Source organism: Pinus tabuliformis, chromosome Q (genome assembly GCF_031772625.1).
Source record: "Pinus tabuliformis cultivar Carrire ecotype Pingquan chromosome Q, CPIR1, whole genome shotgun sequence".
Taxonomy (NCBI): domain Eukaryota; kingdom Viridiplantae; phylum Streptophyta; class Pinopsida; order Pinales; family Pinaceae; genus Pinus; species Pinus tabuliformis.
In genome coordinates this window covers 735736258-735758054 of record NC_142296.1, presented here as the reverse complement: position 1 = coordinate 735758054, position 21797 = coordinate 735736258, and the positions used below count along the sequence as shown (strand labels likewise).

Genomic DNA, 21797 nt, shown 5'->3' with positions numbered 1-21797 from the left:
TTTGATATATGGTAACTTGATATTATTGATAATGAGAAGCAGGTAACCCTGATAATAAAAGTGATACTCACGATCTTCTTGTTGATCTTGGTTAGGTTTTGATAAGCTTAGTAAATTTGACAATGTGGCAAATTGGATGCCCTGACTTAATGTTGTGATTATGATCCTTGAAGTATGAAGATACACTTATATGATACTAACCTTGATGAATATTTGATGACATGTTCATATGTGACAATGAAGTAGTTGATGATGATTTGTTATGACTTGATGCATATATGTTTGAGAACCTGATATAGTTTGATTTCGTGATCTGACAGTTTTGTTGATGCATGACAGTATTATGATAGACAGGTTGATGTCTTGAATGATGATGATTGAAGAGGCTTTCCATTCAAAGGGAGAAACTCTCCATTAGGATCCTAAAACCTATTATTATTTGCAGTAAATGAATAAAAGACTCTTGATTGTTGAAGCAAGGTTTTTGGACATGAATAGATGATCATCTAATGTTGTTAGTTTTGGCAAGTTCTGGTTTGAGCTGAGAGGGTTTCTCCTAGTCCAAGCCCCAACCGCTAGGAGAAAGGCTTAAGGGTGTGGCTATAGGCCTCCCAACCACACAAAAGAAGGCCTATGGGTGCAGTTGAGCCTACAGATACAAAAACTAAAATCTTATGCATGAAACCAGAAGCGTACCAGGGGTATGACAGAAGTAGATGATAGAGTTCTATGAGCAGGGAAGTTTAAGGAACAGTGAGATCTACATAATGTTTGACCTATTGTAGAGAATGTGAATGTCTTGACTAATCTTATGTTTGCAAGGGTCTGTAATATGCATATCAGCATGTTATTAATCTTGATTTGATCATTGGAGCTAGTATGACGGTAAAGGATTGCTCCTTAGTATGCAGTGATTTTTATTTTGGCTATTGCAAAAATGTCACACTGAATATATGACTTGTCCTTGGTTTATGCATTTACATTTAGTAACAAAAATTATTGATAACATGATCATGTGGATGGCTTGATGAAATGACAGTAGATAAGGTTGTAACCTAGTACTTAGGTGTGAACTCTACCTGAGATTTGATTTGAAGAGTTTGACAATGATATTGGCATAAACTTCTATGGCTTTGATTTGGCATTTAAGGCTTGATAAGCAGACTTGGTTGATTTGATTGCTCAGTATTGATTTGTTTAACGTTCAGTATATTGGTTTGGTCAGTGTTATGTTTACAGAAAGCAATACATATGTTTTGAAGCAAGCCTGGTATGTTTTCATTAACAATTACCTGGCGAAGCTTGGAAGCAATGCCATTCAGAACCCTCTATTTGAAAGTGGTCCAAGGTATGCCTTTGATTTTTGGTTTTATATGTTGACGATCTATTCTTAACAGGTAGTGAGCCTCTGATGATCGAGCGTAAGAGGGAGTTGGCCTCTGAATTCAAAAAGAAAGATCTTCAGATATACTTCCAAAGATATGAGTCTGCATGGATACACTAATGATTGGTCTAGAAACCAAAAGAGCACATCAGAGTGTTGCTTTAGCTTGGGATCTACAATTATATCATGGATGAGCAGGAAATAGAAGTTCTTAGCTTTAAGCACAGTCGAGGTTGAGTACATTATTGCTAGCATGGTTATCTGCGACGCAATTTGGTTAAGGAAGCTCTTTGGAGAGTTATTTGAGCAGGTTTTGGATATGACAATGATATATTGTGACGAGAGTGGGATCCAATTGGTATAGAATCTCGTATATAGCTGGGACTAAGATATATTCATAGATTGAGACAATGTTGTTGTACGAGACAAGTTTAGGCTTGTGGTTGCGACCTCCGTGAGAGGGAGGTTGAATAAGGTATCCTTTTGTGACATATATTTGTTCTAATATAATATTTGATTTGATGTCCTGCATGAACAGGAAAACAGAGGATTGTTGCTCTTGGTAATGTATGAGGCAGTGTGATTGAACTCTTCAATGAGTTGGTTAAGTCGGTAATGGATATGAGCACGTTGATATGTTTCTAATCTTCAGAGAGAGTAGCATGGATTGATCGATGTGACCCTTCGGGTAAGGGTCTAAGTTGATCAAGGACACTAAGCTAGCTCTTCCCCCCTGATTGAGCTCCCAAGGTGAGGAATTGAGTCGTAGATCTCCTAGGGTTGAGGGACCTCTGGACTTGACAAAGTATACCCCAGTTGGCATTTGTCTTTCCCACCCATCTGGACAATGGTTGTTGGCTGCTTGAGTTAGGCGCGATCCTTACCACTTGTGGTAAGTGGCATCCAGCTCAAGCTAGAGATGCAGATGTTCTACCACTGACTCTTGAGGGTCAAGATGGGAAGATCAGTGGACCAAGGTTCCTTGGGAGCGAGAGTGAAAATGGGGAGCGAGAGCGAAAACGGGGAGTGAGAGCGAAAACGAGAGTAGGAGCGACATTTTCTGAAGCTCCCGGTTTGGGAGCAAATCCCAAAGCATTTTCTTTTTATATACATACATATATATATATATATATATATATGATGCATATGTCAACAAAAACATGTAGAATGATGAATTAGATATAAAAAAACATTAAAAACATAGATTGAACCATATAACAACAATCATCTAGAAGTTATAAGCTTCATCAACCACGTCCACAAGTTAGTAACATAGTAACATACAACATATTGAGTCTTATGATTCATCAATCCTAAAGTTTCAAGCTTTCAAAATTCAATATATAGCATTTATCATCATTGATCACCAAAGTTGTACTTGTAAGCTAAGTGTAACCATTACAACAAAAAATATCTAACATGAAATGAAATGTTATAAAATGAGATGAAATGAAACAACTTTCAACTTTCATGAAACATCATATTCATAATTCATTACTAATGAGTTGTAATTTCCAACTTCAAACTTCAAACTTAAATTGTCATATATTGTTTAAAAAAATATCATAATAAATATGAAAGAGTCAATAGTTATAAAAACTACTAGAAACTAGAAAAGACAAGTAAATCTATTATTTGTTGCTTATGCTTGGGCCTCTTGTCACCACGAGAAATGTCTAATTTTTTAGTTTTGTTGGAAAATAAGGATGTTTGTCATTAATATCACCCTCTAAGCATTAATATCCAGGGGTATCTTTGTCATTACCTCTGGATCTGTATAGAGATCTTTGTCATTAATATCACCCTCTAAGCATTAACATAAGATAGAAAAAGCATAGCATGTCAAGTCAAGATTTTGTTTGAGTGATACGTACATTTTTAGGAGGGTCGTGATAGAGGAGTTCGACAACCAATGTCACTAACATCAAGGTACATAGAGGGATTGGTGCTCTTGATTAAACACAAGTTCCATACCCTAATACATGACAAAATTCAATGGAAACATTGCAATCCCCCAATCCTGAAATCCTGAAAAACTGATAAGTCTGCTGGATTTTGAATGAAATCTAAAATTCTACTTTCTCCATATGAAATCCAATGAGGTCGAAACCGCTCTCAAACATCCTGAGTCATTTCATGGTTTAAGTAAAAGGATGAAAATGAAGATTAAGGAGAATGTCACTTTTACTTTAAGAATTTAACATTACCATGAATCGCATATCAATACTAGGGCCATACGCTTGATCATTAAGCTGACCCACTCAAAACTTATTTGTTTCTTTGAAAAGCAAATGCATTTGTAACATTACTGCAAAAAAAAAAAATTCAAAAAAGGAAAAACGCTCCCGAAAAGACATTTAAGGGAGCGTTTTCGGGAGCGTGCTCCTGAGGCACTCTGGAGTCGCTTCCGCTCAAAGTGCGAATTGGGAGCGGGAGCGAGAGGCAGGGGGTCCGCTCCCCCGCAACCCTACGGCGGACAATAGGATAGTTGTGATCCTCACCTCTTGGTGAGTAGTATCTTGCCTATTGTTCCAAACAATAGGAGAGTTGTGATCCTCACCTCTCAGTGAGTCATATCCTGCCTATTTTCTGTCAATAGAGGGTTGAGTTGGGCACCCCGATGTGGTTCTAGGTTGATCCGGATTGAGCTAAGCTCTCTGATGTTGTTGAGGGTTGAGTTGGGCTCCCTGACTATGATGTGGGTTGAATTAGAACTCCCCATTGGCAAAGTTTCTTGGGTGGTAGCATTGGGCTCCCCACTAGAAGAGTTTCCTAGGTTGTAGCATTAGGCTCCCCGCTAGCAGAGTTTCTTGGGTTGTAACATTGGGCTCCCCGTTGGCAGTGATTCTCAGGTAGTAGCATTGGGCTCCCCACTGGCAGTGATTCCGAGTGGTAGCAATGGCTCCCCATTGGATATAGGGTGATAGCTCAAGCTCCCCTCCAATGTCGAATTCTTCTTCTTTTAGATTCAAGAGTGTTCAATAGATGAGCATAGATGAGTAGAGATAAGTAGGGATGAACAGATATGAGCAAATATGATCAAAAATGAGCAAAGACGACATTTGATGATGACAAGATACTTGTGATGGGGCATATGTTACAGTCGATAATTTCTACCTCATTGAGAGGGAGTGTTAATTTGGTAAGTCGGGTACAAATTCCCTCCATTGGACAATCCTCCTCATCAAAGAAGACCCCTCCTAGCCCTTGGAAGAATTTAATTTGGTTGAGGAAAAATATATTTTTAATATGGAAACCTACATGTGCACAAAAGGACAAGTCAACCCAAAAGAGAAATTGGACACCCTTGGATGGCTATAAATACAAGTCAAGTGACCCTCATTTGGTGATCATCATCAAGCATTCTTCTTTTCTCTTCTTCGATTTTGCCTCGCACAGGTCTGGATTTGGTTCACGGGAAATTCATTCGCATAGGTACGAAATTGTAGGGTCTAAGCTTGCACATGCGGATTAGGGTTTTTGGTTCGCAGTCACAAGGTTGCCACGAGAAGTTTTTGGCTGCAACTGCATGCATACAAGCCTCTGCATGCTGTCGGATCACTTCAACCACACGCATAACCGTCAGCTCTATGTGGTCGAGACTTAGGGTTTTTCTGACAGTTGACCACAAATTCCGACAATTGGCCGCATATGTTGACAGTTCACTGCAGACATCTAGATCATGATTTTGATTAGTATTATTGTTGGGTTTTGTTGGTTGTTTTTGCTGGATATTCTTGTGAATCAAGAATTGGATTATTATACTCTCTTTGTTGAACATTTTATGACAATTTAATAAGAAGAATTTGAAAGGGTTTTCCCTTATTGTACTCTCTCTTTGTTGAACATTTTATGACAATCTAATAAGAAGAAGAATTTGAAAGGGTTTGCCCCTTTGTGGGGTTTTCCTTGGTCTCCAACCAATCCTAGTGTCTCTATGTGTGAATATTTTTCTTCTATTGTTCCTTTATGTTCCACTGCATTGATGATGATATTGTTCTTTCTATGTAATTGCATATGTTGTTAATAATGTTATGATGGTGTGGGGTGAATTCAATATGTAAACAAGAAAATACAATTATCAAAGCAAAGAACAATATGGCCCTAAGAAAATTTAACAAGAAGTGCATGGTCACGGAATGTTAGTAAAAATGAATAACATATGTTGGGCAAGTTAGACCCCATTTCCGTAACTGCATCTTGGAAGTTGGGTCATGCATAGTAACTCTCAGCTCATGTTTACCCTAGTAAGTATGTTAAAATGGGTTAATGTGGGGTGGGGTGTTACATTCAACTTACATCCCTACATAAGGGCCTATAAAGATAGATCGATGTTTTGGCCTACTTTTATAACCCCTAGCAATTGACAATCAACCTAGGTACAAACAAGGTTATGATGTCAATGCCTTAAAGAGTGCTTTTCTCTAACTTACATTTCTACTTCCAAGGCGAAGTGATTATGATCATGATAAATTATACTTATTTCTAGTTCCAATTTGTGAGACCTCATTTTAGCATGCATTAGGCCCTCAAACCCCAACTGAGAACAATTCCCTCACCCTCCTTAAGTAATCGTGCTTCTAGAACCAATTTCAAAACATCTCATCAAAATGCACCCTAGATATGATTATCATAGTTACATCCTCTATGGTTTGGAGATATGGGGACCAAGTTTAATATAGACCAATTGAACCTGAATTAAGAGAATCCAAAGCCTATTTCTTAGGTGCTTTATCTGATGCAATCATATGGCCCCACAACCCATTATTCAAGCTAAGTTTGAAGCCCATCCTTTTCATCTTAAGGTCATCTTTTGTTTGGTCTCCTTGCTACACAAAATTCAAATATTTCGAAACCTTGAATTAGAGAGAGAATGGTGGACCTACCACTCTACTCCTTTGAGGTAATAGCCTTAGCTTGCCCCACAAGACATACATATGTTTGGTACATAAAGGTGTCTTGGATTCTCCCATTGATGGCCATCTACCCCTTTTTAGTTACTCTATAGTCTAAAGATGTGCTAGGTGGCCTCATGTCATCTAAGTAGGGATTGAATTGGACCAACCAAGAGGACATTATAGACTATACATCTAGATCATTTGGAAAACACCCTTGAAGAGCCTCAACTCAAATATGGTTTCCTATTTGGAGCATTTCTTGAAGTTGTGAGATGGCATCTTGTCTATCCCATATACAAATGAATGCACAAGATACATGTGCTCAAGAACTCCCAACATCAGTTTCAAGTGGGCTCCCACAAACTTGAAGTAGAGACTAATCACCAAATCCTGCAAATGGACAAGACTTGCCAAATGTGTCACTTATAAGAGCTTAAGACAAAGATGCATCTCATTTTTAGCTGCACCTTTTACTATGTGATCAAAGGTCACTATTACTTCCAATATCAATATTCAGGGGGGCTCCCTCTCTATTTTCTTTGGGTATTCCAATCAAAAATGCCTTACTCTCTTCATGAGAGAGGTGTCCAATCAAAAGCCTCATTTTTTGCTTGTGAGACCTCAAGGAGGACCACTTCATACTTCCAAGTTGCATTATTTGTTCAAAGAAACAAGCGACTGGTAAATCCCTAGGATTCTTCCAACCCTAGACCAATGAGGCCTCTAGTATCTTTCAACCTAACCACCCCTCCCCCTGAGGTGGCCCACTAACATCTTTGAGGCCTTTGGGAAGCTATCATTCTAGGCAACAAATCTGTTGAGAAATCTAGGGCATCGAGATTAAATGATTTCTCTTCTACTGATAACTGCTTGTGAATGTTTTTTACTTTCTTAGATTAGGATATTCTTTTTATGTTATTATAGAGTTATTCTTCATCAAATAGCTACCAATGCATAAACAAAAAGAGACAAGAGACATAGAATATAGGCTATCAACCAGGGCCAAAACCTCTCCCACTTGAGAGGAAAGCATGAACAAATTCTTCTTCTTGTAGAGACTTCAATTAACGAATACCAAGACCAAGACTCTCGACCTATTTGCCACTCCAAGACCAAGATACAAAGTTTCCTTGATGAGATCCTTCTTGATCCAATCTACAATGGACACACTTCTGCTCCTTCCTCTTTCTCAGCTACCCTTTAGATTTCGGCTTCCTTCTGCTTCAGAGCTTCACCCTATTTCGGCCTCCTTGAATTAGGCCTGCAATCTTCGAACCCTAATTCAGAAACCCTAGTTGCAGCACTTGCGGTGATCTAACCCCTTAATCTCCTTCGCTTGGGTAGAAAGGTTTTCTTCTTCAACTAGACTTGATGTATTGGCTTGTATACTCCTAGATTCAACTTTTAGCATAGCAAGACAGACTTCAACCTTTTCTGCAGCAACAACAGTCCTTTCCTTCACACGTGTGAGGGGAGATCAACCCTAAAACAGTCCCAAACACTCGTAAAGACTTCATTCTTCTTCCTTCCCTCTTCGCTGATGATAAAGCTCCTTCTTATGTAATCTTCACACTTCTTGATTCAAACCGAACTTGCTTCACCGAAATTTTGCTTTCTGAAATGAGGTTGAGCTGCCTATTTATAGTTGTTTGCCCATGTATATAAGCTGACATGAGTTAAGTGTGAGCTGACATGTCTTTTTGAGAGATTTCATTATTCTTTTGAAGCCAACTTGTAGGAGGTGTCTTTGCTTGGTCTTGGAGGGCCTTCTTATACATTTAATGACTCGTACAAAAATGTAACATGCCCAAGAAGGGTCCTTCAAACATGACATTGACTCAAATTGACTTTTATGAATAGATGACAAAACCTAAAGGTTTACAATGGGAACCTTAACTAAAATAAAATTCCTTGATCATGAAACCCATGATTCAAGTATTACATAAATAATTTTATTTTTCTTCTTTACATCAATTACATAAAATCACAATTACACATGTCATTATGAAGACCGACCCTAGTTACACTTTTCAACGCTCCCTCTTAACTAGGGAGGTATTCACAATGGTACATGGTCATTCTCACTCTGAAGAATTCTCATAAGAAGAGTTGGGTTGGTAACCCATTTATTTAGCATCATATCAACCAGCATTGTCACGTAGCGAGGCCTTGACTAACAGCTCTATCTCTCCACAAGATCAAAGCACGATGCTGGTGAGACCAATGATGTATAGACACCCTCATCATTGTCTCTCTCGGAACATACTCCACCCGAGTTCTCAAAGTGTGTTCCACCAAGACTATTCTTATCTTGGATTCCCAATCCTCAAAGAAAATCGGTCCTCTACAATTACTCTTATCCTGGATGCCCCAAATCACCCTCAAAGAGCATCAGATGCCAGAAGTTTACCCAATCCTCCATTTTGTATTCCCAAGTGAAGACAAGAATGATGTGTCTATATCTCTCCTCATGGCCTTCACCAAGACTTACGTTGTTAGTCTTGGTCTAGTACATGACACATGAGATAGAGAACCGCAATTGTCACTCCCTCTTAACTAGGGATGACATACCCATTCCACTGAAGGAATGTACCCAAGCTCCCTCATGTCCAGGGACTTGCTTCCAATAGCTCATCAGGTGGAGATCATAGGACAACCAATTGCTTGTAGAACTCCTTCCTTCGATGTCATGAATTTCTTCTTTGTCATAGTGTCTACATCTTTCAGGACTTCCTCGTAGGGCACAGACCATTCATCACTTTCATCCTTGAGCCATGTCATCATACCTTTCATCGGAAAGTGATCCATCAGTCCATAAATGGCCTTCCTTCATGCCATGTTGCCTTCTGTTGGAAATAATATTGAAAGGGGGGTGAATCAGTATTATCAGATCAATAATTTTATTTCCCAAACAGATTTATATATGCTACTTCAGTGAAGTGAACTTGCATGTACACGAGACTATGCTTAAAGAAACCAACGTATATGAAGAGAACTTGTGATTTAGACAATTTATTATGTGTTGAGCTTAAACCAGTATATCAGAGATTTATTAGACAATGCAGTAAAAGCATAATAAAGCAACACACATGAACACCAAGATTTAAGGTGGAAACCCAATGTGGGTAAAAACCACCTGCTACTGTCGTCTCTGTCTTCTTTTAATAATAAGAAAATCTTGTAAACAGAACTTCGGCGAAAATCACATGAGGAAAGACCTTTGTCTTTCCTCATGTGATTTTCGCCGAAGTTCTGCTTACAAATAAGAAAATATGTTTACAATCTTGTACTAGTGCAAACTCATACCAGTACGCAGGCTTCTACCTGCAGAAGGTTACAACCTTCTCTCATTCTCCAGCTTCTACTGGAAGGGAGCTACAACCCCCTAGCTCTTGTTCTAGCCAATATGTTTATTAGTATGTAGGTGCCAACCTACAGAAAACTCCACTCTTCCACCAGGGACCACGATTCATGAATTTTCAAACTGGATACTCCTGGATCACAACACCACAATCTGAAGGCCATGTTTCATCAAATTTTCACATTGGACCCATCAAAGCTTTTAAACTTAAACTGCATCAACCAATATTCAGTTGATCTAAACAATCAAATCACTAACACCAGAACATTGTGCTGAACCCAGAACCCTGCATCATTCAAAACTAGTTGTAACCTCAAAAATCATGTATTAGAGTGTATTAGAGTGTATACGCTACTTAGCTGAACCCAACCTGCGTGTATACGCTACTTCTTTGAATTAAACCTGTGTATACCTTCAAAACTACTGCAAACATAAACTTTTGAATCAAGTTTGTACCAACCATCAATATACTAAATATCTACAAAGCTTTACACAGGTAGGGACAGAGATCACTTCTTCTCACTTATACAATCAATCAATCAAATGCCAGCCTCCTTATGCATTCAGTTTTACATTCATATCTAAGAAGACTTCATTAACAGACAACAGTAAAACAACAAAATTTGATCAGATAGATCAGTCAGATCTGAAAAGAAGCTTTTCTTTTGTATATGCTACTTGAAAGGACCGAACCTGCGTGTATACGCTCTTTGGCCGAGACGAACCTGCGTACAGATCTGCAAATATTGACTCAGAACTTTGTTGCAATTCCAGACTTCAGACAAACCTAGATCATGATAGATAACAAATAAAACAGGCGCAAAACATCAGATCTAGTCTCAACCAATATCAGATCATTCAAGAATAAGTCATTTCAAGTCTCATGATTCCTGATCCAATATTGAACTCAAGGTGCACATGAATATTTTAGATCCAATCCCAAACACAACCCTGCAACATAAAATATACTTTAGATAGAAGTATTCCTTAGAATCTTATTGCTTGCTCCTTGGCCTAATGATCTTCTCCTCCTTATATACTCTTAGGCCTTTCTCAATACCTTGGACCAAAACCACTTAGGACCAATACCTTGGAGCAAATACCTAGGATCAAATACCTTGGATCAATACCTTGGATCAAAATACCTTGGACCAAAAACTTGGTTTTCCAACATGTACGTGATTTTCCTCCTGTGAAAGTGCATGTATACATTATACGCTACTTTTGTTCTGTTAACCCACGTGTATACTTTCCTTGGACAAGGTGAACCAGCGTATACCTCTCTTTCTTCATTCTTTGGAGTCTGATCTGTAATCCTTTGTTGTTGACCTGTTGCACTGTGAACTGTCATCTAAGTGAGTTGCCATCAAGGACAACACCTGTATCATAATGCCAAAACCTTCTTCATGCCATGTTTCCTTAAGGATCTTTCATCGTACTACATGGTATCAACGATGGAAGACATCCATAGCTCTTCCCTTGTTAGCCCTGCATAAGCCCATCGAGATATCATTCAAAAAAATAGGAGATGAACATTAAATCAAAATTACCTTTGTGATGGTCTTTCATCATGACATATTCCAGTTTTCATCAGCATCCTGCATACATATTAACACGTCTCCAAAAGATATCCATTGTCAAGGGTCTCCTTTTTCAGACTTCCATCAAAGTCTTCATATCTTTCCTAGAGATATCATAGTCAAATCTCTTAGTTCTCGGATGTTGATTTCCTTCTCTATAGTTGCATACTTCATGATCTCTTCCATTCTTTCTTCACACATTCCTTTTCAGGAACCTTCGATCATAGTTCCTCCAATTATTGTCAACCACCTCATATTTCATGTGAGGACTTTTTATGTTAATGTCATCTAATCAATGTGTGACCCATGCCTTCCTGCATTCTTTCAAAGGAGGAGATCCTTTCTTTTGATCATGTTCTTGGGGTAGAGCATTCATCCAACTTACCTGCAACCATATGACATGACTCTTCATTTTCAAATACAAGCATACATACCTCATTTTTCTTTAGGTCATCTTCCTTCAACAGCTTCCATGATTGAAGAACGTCAATCCCTTATCAACCATCCTCTCATGAATTCCTCCAAGTAGGAATTTTTTTTTATGAAACACTTGCTCCCTATTGTTTGGTGAACCTTCAAATGAAGATTCTAATAGAGGATCTTAAGCATCCTCATCCAGCAAATGTTTCTTCTTAACTGATGTATGATGAGCTTTATACCAGATGACTTTTTCCTCTTCCCTTTTCCCATAAGTACTACTTATGCTTCTAATGAGGTCACCAAGAGCTATATCCTTTCATACTCCTAATTCGGCCATCGTTCATGCTTCCCTATGATAATGTCTCGAGCTCTTGCTTCCAAAGCTTCAATGATGCCATGATGCATCCTATCATGCTCTTCTAATGATGATTCCTATTATGATAGATATACTTTTACAACATGAAAACTTGAAAAGAACTAGGTGAGGAAGACTATCTCAATCATAATAGAGATCTTTTACTTCCTCTTTCTTGGCCCTTTTCTTTTCAGCTTCCTCCACTTCCTTGGTGATATGGGCTTCTTCTCTTCCTCTTTTGTTATTGTCCTTCTTGAGCTTAGGACAATCTCTCCTATATTTCCCATATTCCTGACACCCATAACATTGAACCTTAGCCATGTTCTTCTTCTTTTTCAAAGGACCAAACTTTCCAAATTTTCCCTTTCTTTTCGTCATTATAGCATATGTCTGATTTTGCTCACTTGATCCCACATCTTTTTTTGCCTTTAGCTTGGATTCTTTAATCTTGCATAGTGACCACAGTTCATGCAATGGAGTAGCTTTTTTCTTCCCATAAATACTTGAAATAAAGTTACCCCATTCCTCCAGTAGTGCATTTAATACTACTATAGTCATTTCTCTATCAGACATGACTTCTCCCAGATCTTGAAGTTGATCCCTGATTTCAGATATCCTCATCAAGTATGAGGTTATACCTTCTTCTTTTGACATCTTCAACTTGTAGAGTTCTTGCCTTAATGAGATAACTTCTCCTGCAGTGCTTACGAAATACAACTCTACCAGTTTGTAATATATTTCTTTTGTGGTTTCAAGTTTAGATACATAAGGAATGAGGGGATCCTTGATGGATTCAATGAGAATCCTTTGAGCCGTAACTTCCCCTTTCATAAACTTTGCAAGTTCTTGAGCTTCTGCTTTTGTTGGTTTGGTGATAGATCCTTTGACATGATCCATGACCTCATTTTCAATGAGATTTAGATATGTCCTCTTCTTCCATGTAAGATAGTTTGAAGCGCCAACCAATTTGTTCTTTTCTTGCAAAAATACATTTTGACAAGTTCAAATATAAACATATACTTACTTGTTAAGATGCTTCTTCCACTTGTTGCTTCCTTGAATTCGATGATGATATAGATAATAGAAAACTTTTTCTTGATGAAGATAGTTCTCTTCAAGAATGATATTTGACCCCACAAAGAGGAGATAACATTAGATTGATGGTGATATCTTTGTTGATGGTGATCAAAGAATATTTCTTGATGGTATCCTTCAATGGGAAGGACCTTGCTTCAACATGAGGGAAATTGCCTTATAACCTTTTGAAAATGATGGCAACGCCCTTTGATCTAGCCTTCTTTGGATAACTAACCTTCAAAATACTTCGACTCCTTTGGTGATGATTGAGTGCAAATCCCATAAATGCTTCTAGGATTTTGACTTTCTCCAAGATGATGATGTGATATTTGTCCTTGAAGTGCTTTTCTTGGGTGAATGGACTTCAAGCTACCTTGATTTGTAGATCTCTTCAACTTGATGAGGGCCTTTGTGGTCTTTTTATGATGACTAGAAGATCCCAACACTTTTTGCTGGTGCAGACTTCTTCTTCGATCTAGGGTTTTCATACTTCGTTGTAGATCTTGACTTCACTTTAATATCCTTCAATTTTCTTTTGGTGTCTTTCTCAAGATTCAATCATTGAGTGTCCCTTCATAAGATGCCCTTCCTTGACTTTGTCACCTTAGCTCTCATACCATGTTGAGAAATCTAGGGCATCGAGATTAAGTGATTTCTCTTCTATTGACAACTGCTTGTGAATGTTTTTTACTTTCTTATATTAGGATCTTTTTTTATGTTACTATAGAGTTATTCCTTATCAAACAGCTACCAATGCATAAACCATAAAGAGACAAGAGACACAGAATATAGGCTATCAGCTAGGGCCAAAACCTCTCCCACTTGAGAGGAAAACCCGAACAAATTCTTCTTCTTACAGAGACTTCAATTGACAAATACCAAGACCAAGACCCTTGACCTATTTTCCACTCCAAGACCAAGACACAGTTTCCTTGATGAGATCCCTCTTGATCCAGTCAACAATGGACAAACTTCTGCTCCTTCCTCTTTCTCGGTTACCCTTTAGATTTTGGCTTCCTTTTGCTTCAGACCTTCACCCTATTTCGGCCTCCTTGAATTACGTCTGCAATCTTCAACCCTAATTCAAAAACCCTAGTTGCAACACTTGTGGTGATGATCTAACCCCTTAATCTCCTTCGCTTGGGTAGAAAGGCTTCTTCTTCAACTCGACTTGATGTATTGGCTTGCATACTCCTAGATTCAGCTTCTAGCACAACAAGACAAACTTCGGCCTTTTCTACAGCAATAATAGTCCTTTCCTTCGCACGTGTGAGTGGAGACCAACCCTAAAACAGTCCCAAACACTCCCAAACATTTCGCTCTTCTTCCTTCTCTCTTCACTGATGATAAGGCTCCTTCCTAAGTGATCTTCGCACTTCTTGATTTCAGACTAAACTTGCTTCACCGAATTTTTGCTTTCTAAAATGAGGCTGAGCTGCCTATTTATAGTTGTTTGTCCATGTATATAAGCCAACATGAGTTGAGTGTGAGCTGACATGTCTTTTTGAGAGATTTCATTATTCTTTTTAAGTTGACTTGTAGGAGGTGTCTTTGCTTGGTCTTGGAGGGCCTTCGTATACATTTAATGACTCGTACAAAAATGTAACATGCCTAAGATGTTGAAAAATGTGTAACTAGGTTCGGTCTTCATTAGTATGAAATGTATTCTTGTAAATGTAAAATGAAAAAGAAATTATTATTATTATTGAAGCATGGGTTTCATGCTCAAGTTCTTTTATTTTATAGGTCAAGCACCCATTGAGTGCTTCTAGGGTTTGTCCTAGGTATAAGAGTCATTGTCATATATGGAAGACCCTATGGGCACATTGTATATTGTAAAGAAAAAATTATTTTGTCTTGAAAGTGTCAAAATACCTCCAAGATCAAGTCGGCCTAATGAGCTGTCAAGTCGGCCTACATGAAGAGCCATGTCCACCCTTGAGGAAGCCTATATATAAGAGGAACTCGTCCTCCACTTGGATCATTCATTCACTCATCTCTTATGCGAAGAAGGCAGAAGAAGAAAGTCGAAGAAGGAAGTGCGAAGAAGAGAAGGACGAAGAAGTCGAAGTGTTTGGGTCTCTCTCTATTCTTCTGGAAGTGCGAAGTTAGGGTTTCTGCGCTGGGATAGTCTGAAGTTCGATTTTGAAGGCAAGAGAGAAGGGAAGGCAAGCGAAGGTCTCTTAGGGCATCCTACTAGCCCTAGGACTCAAGTCAAGGCAAGCAAAGTCAAGAGGAAGGTTGTTAGAGGGAGATCGAAGTCTCCTAAAGAAGCAGCAACATTTGCAGCAGTTGCTAGGGAGGAGAATTTCGGATCTACTAGGAGGTCCAAAACATTGCAGCAGGAGGCCCAGGAAGCCTTGATCTTGGAGGGTATTTGTTTGAGTCTAGGTCATGGTATTTGTCAATTGAAAGATCTGAATGATAAGAAGAGATTTTCGGGTTTTCCCCTCAAGAGGAGGGGTTTTGGCCCTGGCTTGCAGCCTATATACTGTGTCATTGTTCTTACCGTTTTGGTAGTTGTTTGATATATTGCACAAAGGAATAAGGAAGATCAAAGCTAATAAGTAAAAGGGTAACACAAACAGTTATCAAGTTAAGAGAATTAACATATGCATTGCCCTATTGAATTCTCAACACAAAAAGGGTCCTTCATACATGACATTTACTCAAATTGACTTTTATGACTAGATGACAAAACCTAAAGGTTCACAATGGGAACCTTAACTAAAATAAAATTTCTTGATCATGAAACCCACGATTCAAGCACTACAAAAATTATTTTATTTTTCTTCTTTACATCAATTACATAAAATCACAATTACACATGTCATTATAAAGACCGAACCTAGTTACACTTTTCAACAAAAGCATGTGCCGTCAAACTAACATACGACAGAACTCTAGATGGATCTAGAATAGGGTGCCCCCAATAATCGAACAACCCCCCAAATTCAACTAAGCAACTAGATTTCTATCGAAAGTTTCTTCCCTTTGACCTTGATGGTAGGAGAGTGGGGCTCTCTTGTCCTTATGCTCCCCCAAGGATCATATAATAGAGCTCCCTCAACCTTTACTCCTAAGAGGATATCATTTGAATCACATCGACCCGTTCACAAAGGTCGACAACTTCGACAATGAGCTCATATCTTAGTCCCCTCCCTCATCTTCGGCCCCTAAGGCCAACAAAACTTGACATTGTTTCTCTGTCTCTTGCCCAACATCAAGATCTATGATCTCTAGCCTCCCTATTGAATCACTACACTTGTAGTAGCTTATCTTTCGGCTACACTTCTAGGATATAGTTTAGCTAGACACTTCATTATGTTTCCTTCTTTTTGCTGTTTTCCTTTTAGATATAGAAGTTGCTTCCACACTCCTATACTATACTCACACTGGGTGTGTACCCTTTAGTCCCATTAACCTACTTTTGCAGTCCTTTGTTGGACATTGGTGTTGGTGTTATGGACATTGAGCATTTGCTTTGACTGGGCAATGGCACTGAGGTAAGGATGAGGAATTCCCTGTCCTATTGAAATTCGTATCTTGGAATTTGGAAGATTCTTGTTGTGTTGACATTGTATGGTATTTTGTTTTATCCTTTTTTAAGAGCTAACTGTTGGTTTTAAAGCATAAACAAAGATATTTCCAAGAACTTCAAAATTCAAATTGTCAAAGAGATGTTCATAAAAAAATGGAAGAAAATGATCAACCCATAACACAAAACTAGGTAATCAAAACTGAAAAAAAAATTGCTTGGAAAAGGAGATTACCAAAGAGCGTGGTCTCGTACAAGAACCACAGGTGGAATGGAAACTTCAAGACAAAAGCTATCGAATTGATGACCCTCAGTTTGAAGTGTCTCCAATATAGCAACTGCAGCCTCAAACATGTTATTGATTTTACCCTTGCATGTTGTCAATTCTTGATTCTGATCAACACATAACATTTGCAGAACCCCCAAACACACTATGCATGTCTCCTCCCTGCTTATCTTTTCTTCAATAGAATGACTACTGTCTTTAACTTTCATTGAACCAATATTCTCCTCAAATTTTGATAGTTCCACAGGATTGACTGAAGGCTTCAGCCAAGAACTTACAGATGCAATTGATAGGGCACAAGATGAGTACACATCTCCACGTACACCAAAAATTCGGAAAATGCATCTAGGGCAAACCTGCACCATTATGCCCAATTATGTCAAATATTTCCATGTTTCATTGTTCAAATTCTTAATGGCTTTTTATAGGCCATAACAGCTTATGGGAAATTAAAAGAAGAAAACACAGTGACAACAATAAGCAAAACCATGTCCCCTAATAAAAATGAAAACAAATAACCAAATTGCCTTTTTAAAAGAATAGGAACATGAGAATTTGGTTTACAAATGTTTCCACTATCTAGATATTACAAGAATGACTCAAGTACCTGTACTCACAGGAAATTAAAAATATAGAAAAGGGCTTAGTTTTAATTATTCCGGGGTGTTTGTAAGGACCAACTAAACTTCAATATTTTGAGCTACCATACTAAACATATACATAACATACTCTCTCAAAAAACCACCTTTCTGTAATGAATTAAAATGAACCTAAGTGCAATTATAAGAGGATACATCTGATACAGAGAAACCTCTTAATGTAAACTGATGCAGAAACATAACAGGATTTCTTGAGTTGTAAAAACCCAAAAACATAAGTCACACAAAAGCAAACAAAATAAAAATGTCACTAGTAGCCTGTCTGACTAAATTAGTATTACTGTCCAAGCTAGCTCAATCCCTTGTGGAATCCCAGAGACTCCAGGTGGAAGACCTGAGGTGACACCTATTAATTCTGCTCATTTCTATAAATATTAAGTTTTAAGGATTCAAGGGGTAATGTATCTTCATACAATCTGCAGAATAGTTTTTGAAATCTCTTCTTTGCTTGGATCCAAATCTCTCAGCAGTCCTATCAGCCTCCTTTTATTTATTTCTTCCACTACCTAACCTGGTCCTGGTTAAAATGATCCCTATATTGTGTTATAATATATTATAGTTAAAAATTAAAATAGTTGTCTATAAAGGACAGAAGATGAATGTTTTGAGTAACCAGCAGCACTGGCTTTGTCCATGAAGAATGGGTCACATTAAATCTAAAGTTTGCCACAAAAAGCAACCCCAAACTCATCGTGTTGAGTGGGGATCGTGGATCATCAGGGAGATATCACCAGGGTGTATTATCAACTCATGGAAAATAGTACTAATAACAAAGTTGAATGTAAGCTCTGATTACGGGAATTAGGAGGCCTTCAGCTTTGGCAAAGAAGAATAATGCTCACAGGATTCGAAATTAGTAACTGACCTTCTAAACAGAAGATAGAAAAGCACTTCATGGGAGGTGGAAAGTCACTTGTCACAGTCCATGTGAAACTCGTTGGGTATGATTTATAACCCAACCAAAGCCTGGCTGAAAGCAATTTCGCATGGCTGATTCAGAAGCAGTACTGAGCCTAAAGCATGCTTGAGAAAAATTAGTCAGTCGCTGAAAAGCAATATGTAAGATTGAGAATGCGGGACTGTTTAATAGTCGCACATAATAGCAGTGAGTTTGACGATATCGTAATGGGAAGCAATTAAATCCTTTGACCGATACAAAAATAAAAATAGTGTTTGTGCTGGACAAGGCCTTTGCTCTATACCAGTATACAGGGAAGTAAGATAGAGAATGCGGGACTGTTTAAAAGTGTACATCATAACAGTAAGTTTGAAAATATCATAATGGGAAACAATTAAATCCTTTGACTGAAAAAAGGATTGTGTTTGGGATGGACAGGGCCTTTGCTTTATACCAGTGTTGTTAAAATCGCGAAAAAATCGCGATTTAATGAAAAAATCACGATTTTTTCAGCTTGCCGATCAAATCGCGATTTTTATACGAAAAAATCGCCTACTTTTTTTTTGCCGATTTTTTCATTAAAAATCGCGCTTTTTTCAAAAAATCGCGATTTTTTCGAAAAAAACGCGATTTTTAATGAAAAAATCGTGGGGGCTCAGGACAGCATAGTTTTATAACTTTTTTTGGGTTTTTTCATGCAATGTTTTTGAAAGAAACAAATAATTTTTGAGTGGGGTAGCTTAATGATCAAGTCTAGGCCCTAGTATGGATATGCTATTCATGGTAATGTTAAATTCTTAAAGTAAAAGTGACATTCTCCTTAATCTTCATTTTCATCCTTTTACTTAAATTTTTAACATTACCATGAAATGACTCAGGATGTTTGAGAGTGGTTCCAGCTTCATTGGATTTCATATGGAGAAAGTAGAATTTTAGATTTCATTTAAAATCCAGCAGACTTATCAGTTTTTCAGGATTTCAGGATTGGGAGATTGTAATGTTTCCAGGTGACACCACCTGCCCGGGCTACCCCTGCCACCAGTAGAGGACGTGGTCTACCTCCTATAGCTCCTACTTCTAGTTCTTCAACGTCTAGATCACATCAGACTCCACTGCCATTTCCACCTGCACGGGCACCAGCATCTACATCTAGAGGGAAAGGGAAAGTTGTGGCATTTTCTCGCAAGAGGGGCAGAGGAAATCAATAGGATTAGACTTTCATTTTATTGTATATGACATTATGACATGATGAGATACATTATCATATTTTTTGTTGATATTTTGAGGCTGAGTTGGGACTTACTATTCAGGACATGATTCAATGTTATGTGTGATTTTAGCGCTAGAAATGATATTAAACATCTTATATATTAGTTTTTTTATCATATTTATGTGTCAATGTATTTATTTTATGTTGTAGATGGTTTAGATATTAAAAAAATTGAAAAAAAATGAAAAAAAAAATGAATATTTTTGTACCAAACGATTTTTTCCCGCTTTTTTCCGATTTTTTCCCGATTTTTCCGATTTTTTCCGATTCGTTCCCCGCGCCGATTTAATCCCGATCGCGCTTTTAACAACATTGCTTTATACATGTATACAGGTAAGTTCAAGCTGCTCAAAAATTTTCAATTGTGGCCATCAGCAGAATAATTTAATAAGTATGCATCTTCCGTGACTCTTTAGTAGTCATTGACTTTCAAGGAACTGGATAGAGAATAACTTCAATGCCTAGAAGAACAATGGCTTTACCCATCAACCTTACTATCGTCTACCTGCAAGAACATCAACACAGAGAATGCTCCTTGGACTGTTTATAATAAGCTTTTATTTTCTAGACAAACTAGCAAACGTAAAGAAAATCACATCGCTCATGCCATTAAACCTGAGGATTCATAAAACCCTCACCCTAACCAAACCCTGTAGGAGTAAATTAGTTCCTCGAACTCAATAGAGGACTGAAGGACCTATTATCCCTAAAACCATACAACCCTGTCTATCCCAAATATATGTCTATAAAAACCACTTTCCTATAAATATAGTCTGAGACACAACGAAGATTGTTTTTATATGATCTCTCTGCAGTAAACAAACTAACAAACTTAAAGTATAGCAAATATCTCTATGCCAAACCCTGTATGGAAAACCTTGTCTAACTAGACAAAAACCCTATAAGAATCCTGCAAAAAGCCCATTAATTCAAAAGGGCTTTGTCAGCCTGCAAACAGCCGACGGCTGGTAATCGACATTATTTTAGCCAAATCAAGTGGTCTCCTTAAAAGAGAGGCATTAAGGTTTTAAAGCCCAGTGGCATAATATGCAGACCAGATCAGTGAAACATTAACTAATGGTGCCTAGAAACCGCCCTAAACGCCAAATCACACGCTGAACCCAGTTCAATCCACTCCAGAACTCAAACCAGAACAAAAGCCTTGATAACTACTCAATACGTTTGTAATGCTAACAGAACTAAGAACTTCCCAGGCATGAAACTACTACAATAATTAACAGTTGCGTATCTTTTGCGATGTCGTGTAATATTATGGTACCATTATACGTTATTCAGAAACCTTTCCGGTTGTGCATCGCAGTTGGAAAAACTGTCTGATTTGTTCGCAGCTACAGAAGCTTCAAGAACGTATAAGCATATACAGTAGTAAAAAAAATAAAGACACTTACCCCAATCGACAGGAGGTCGCAGACTGCAGCAGCGGGCAAGGCTAGTACTGTGGACTTAACAGTTTTCTCTTCCTCCATAGTCAGCTTCTCTGCGAAATTCAATGAAAAAACACCAATGTCACACTTAATACATGCCTGAATGGAGTATGCTACAGCATGTCAACATATGTTCCGTAAAATTTAAGATTTGGGTTCCGTTTGCATGAGAAGTACACTAAGTTTGAATGTTCTATGATTGTTGCTCGCTTCTTGAAGGCGCGGAAAGTAGTATATTCGTATGCAATGTGTTGTGCATTCGTTTTTCTCTTCCCTATATTTTGCGGACGAATCGGAAGATGGCTGATCGTCGCAATTTTTGCAGCGATGGCATGTTCAATTTTGAACAGATGGTATTCTCGTGAGGGGACTTTTTAGAATTTGTCTGGTGACCGATTTGAAAAGTGTGTTTTAACCTACCAATTAGATGGTAAAACAATATAAAAAAAATAAAGAATGTGATTATTTGGTTGTTTAAAATGAGTTTTTTTAATATATAAGTAGGTTCAGCGCTCTAAAAAAAATTTGGGACACTTAAATTCTATAGATTAAACAATTTAAATTCAAGTTTTTAAAAAAAATTATCGAATTTTGATTGAAATTAACAGGAAAAAATTATTTCTTAG

At 37.9% G+C, this 21797-nt stretch overlaps 1 protein-coding gene across 4 annotated transcripts in view; it reads right to left on the bottom strand.

The window, feature by feature from the left end:
* The window catches only part of LOC149221640 (Pseudouridine synthase family protein), a 318019-nt gene extending 296455 nt beyond the window's left edge, over positions 1–21564 (bottom strand). For all 4 annotated transcript variants that reach the window (XM_089385163.1, XM_089385164.1, XM_089385165.1 and 1 more), the window contains exons 1-3: positions 21349–21564; positions 21136–21224; positions 16849–17255 (exon numbers count right to left, since the gene is read on the bottom strand). In XM_089385163.1, coding sequence (XP_089241289.1) covers positions 16849–17255; positions 21136–21213 — 485 coding nt within the window. In that variant the 5' untranslated portion in view covers positions 21214–21224; positions 21349–21564. The remainder of the gene's footprint in view (positions 1–16848; positions 17256–21135; positions 21225–21348) is intronic.
* Positions 21565–21797: the final 233 nt, after the last annotated feature.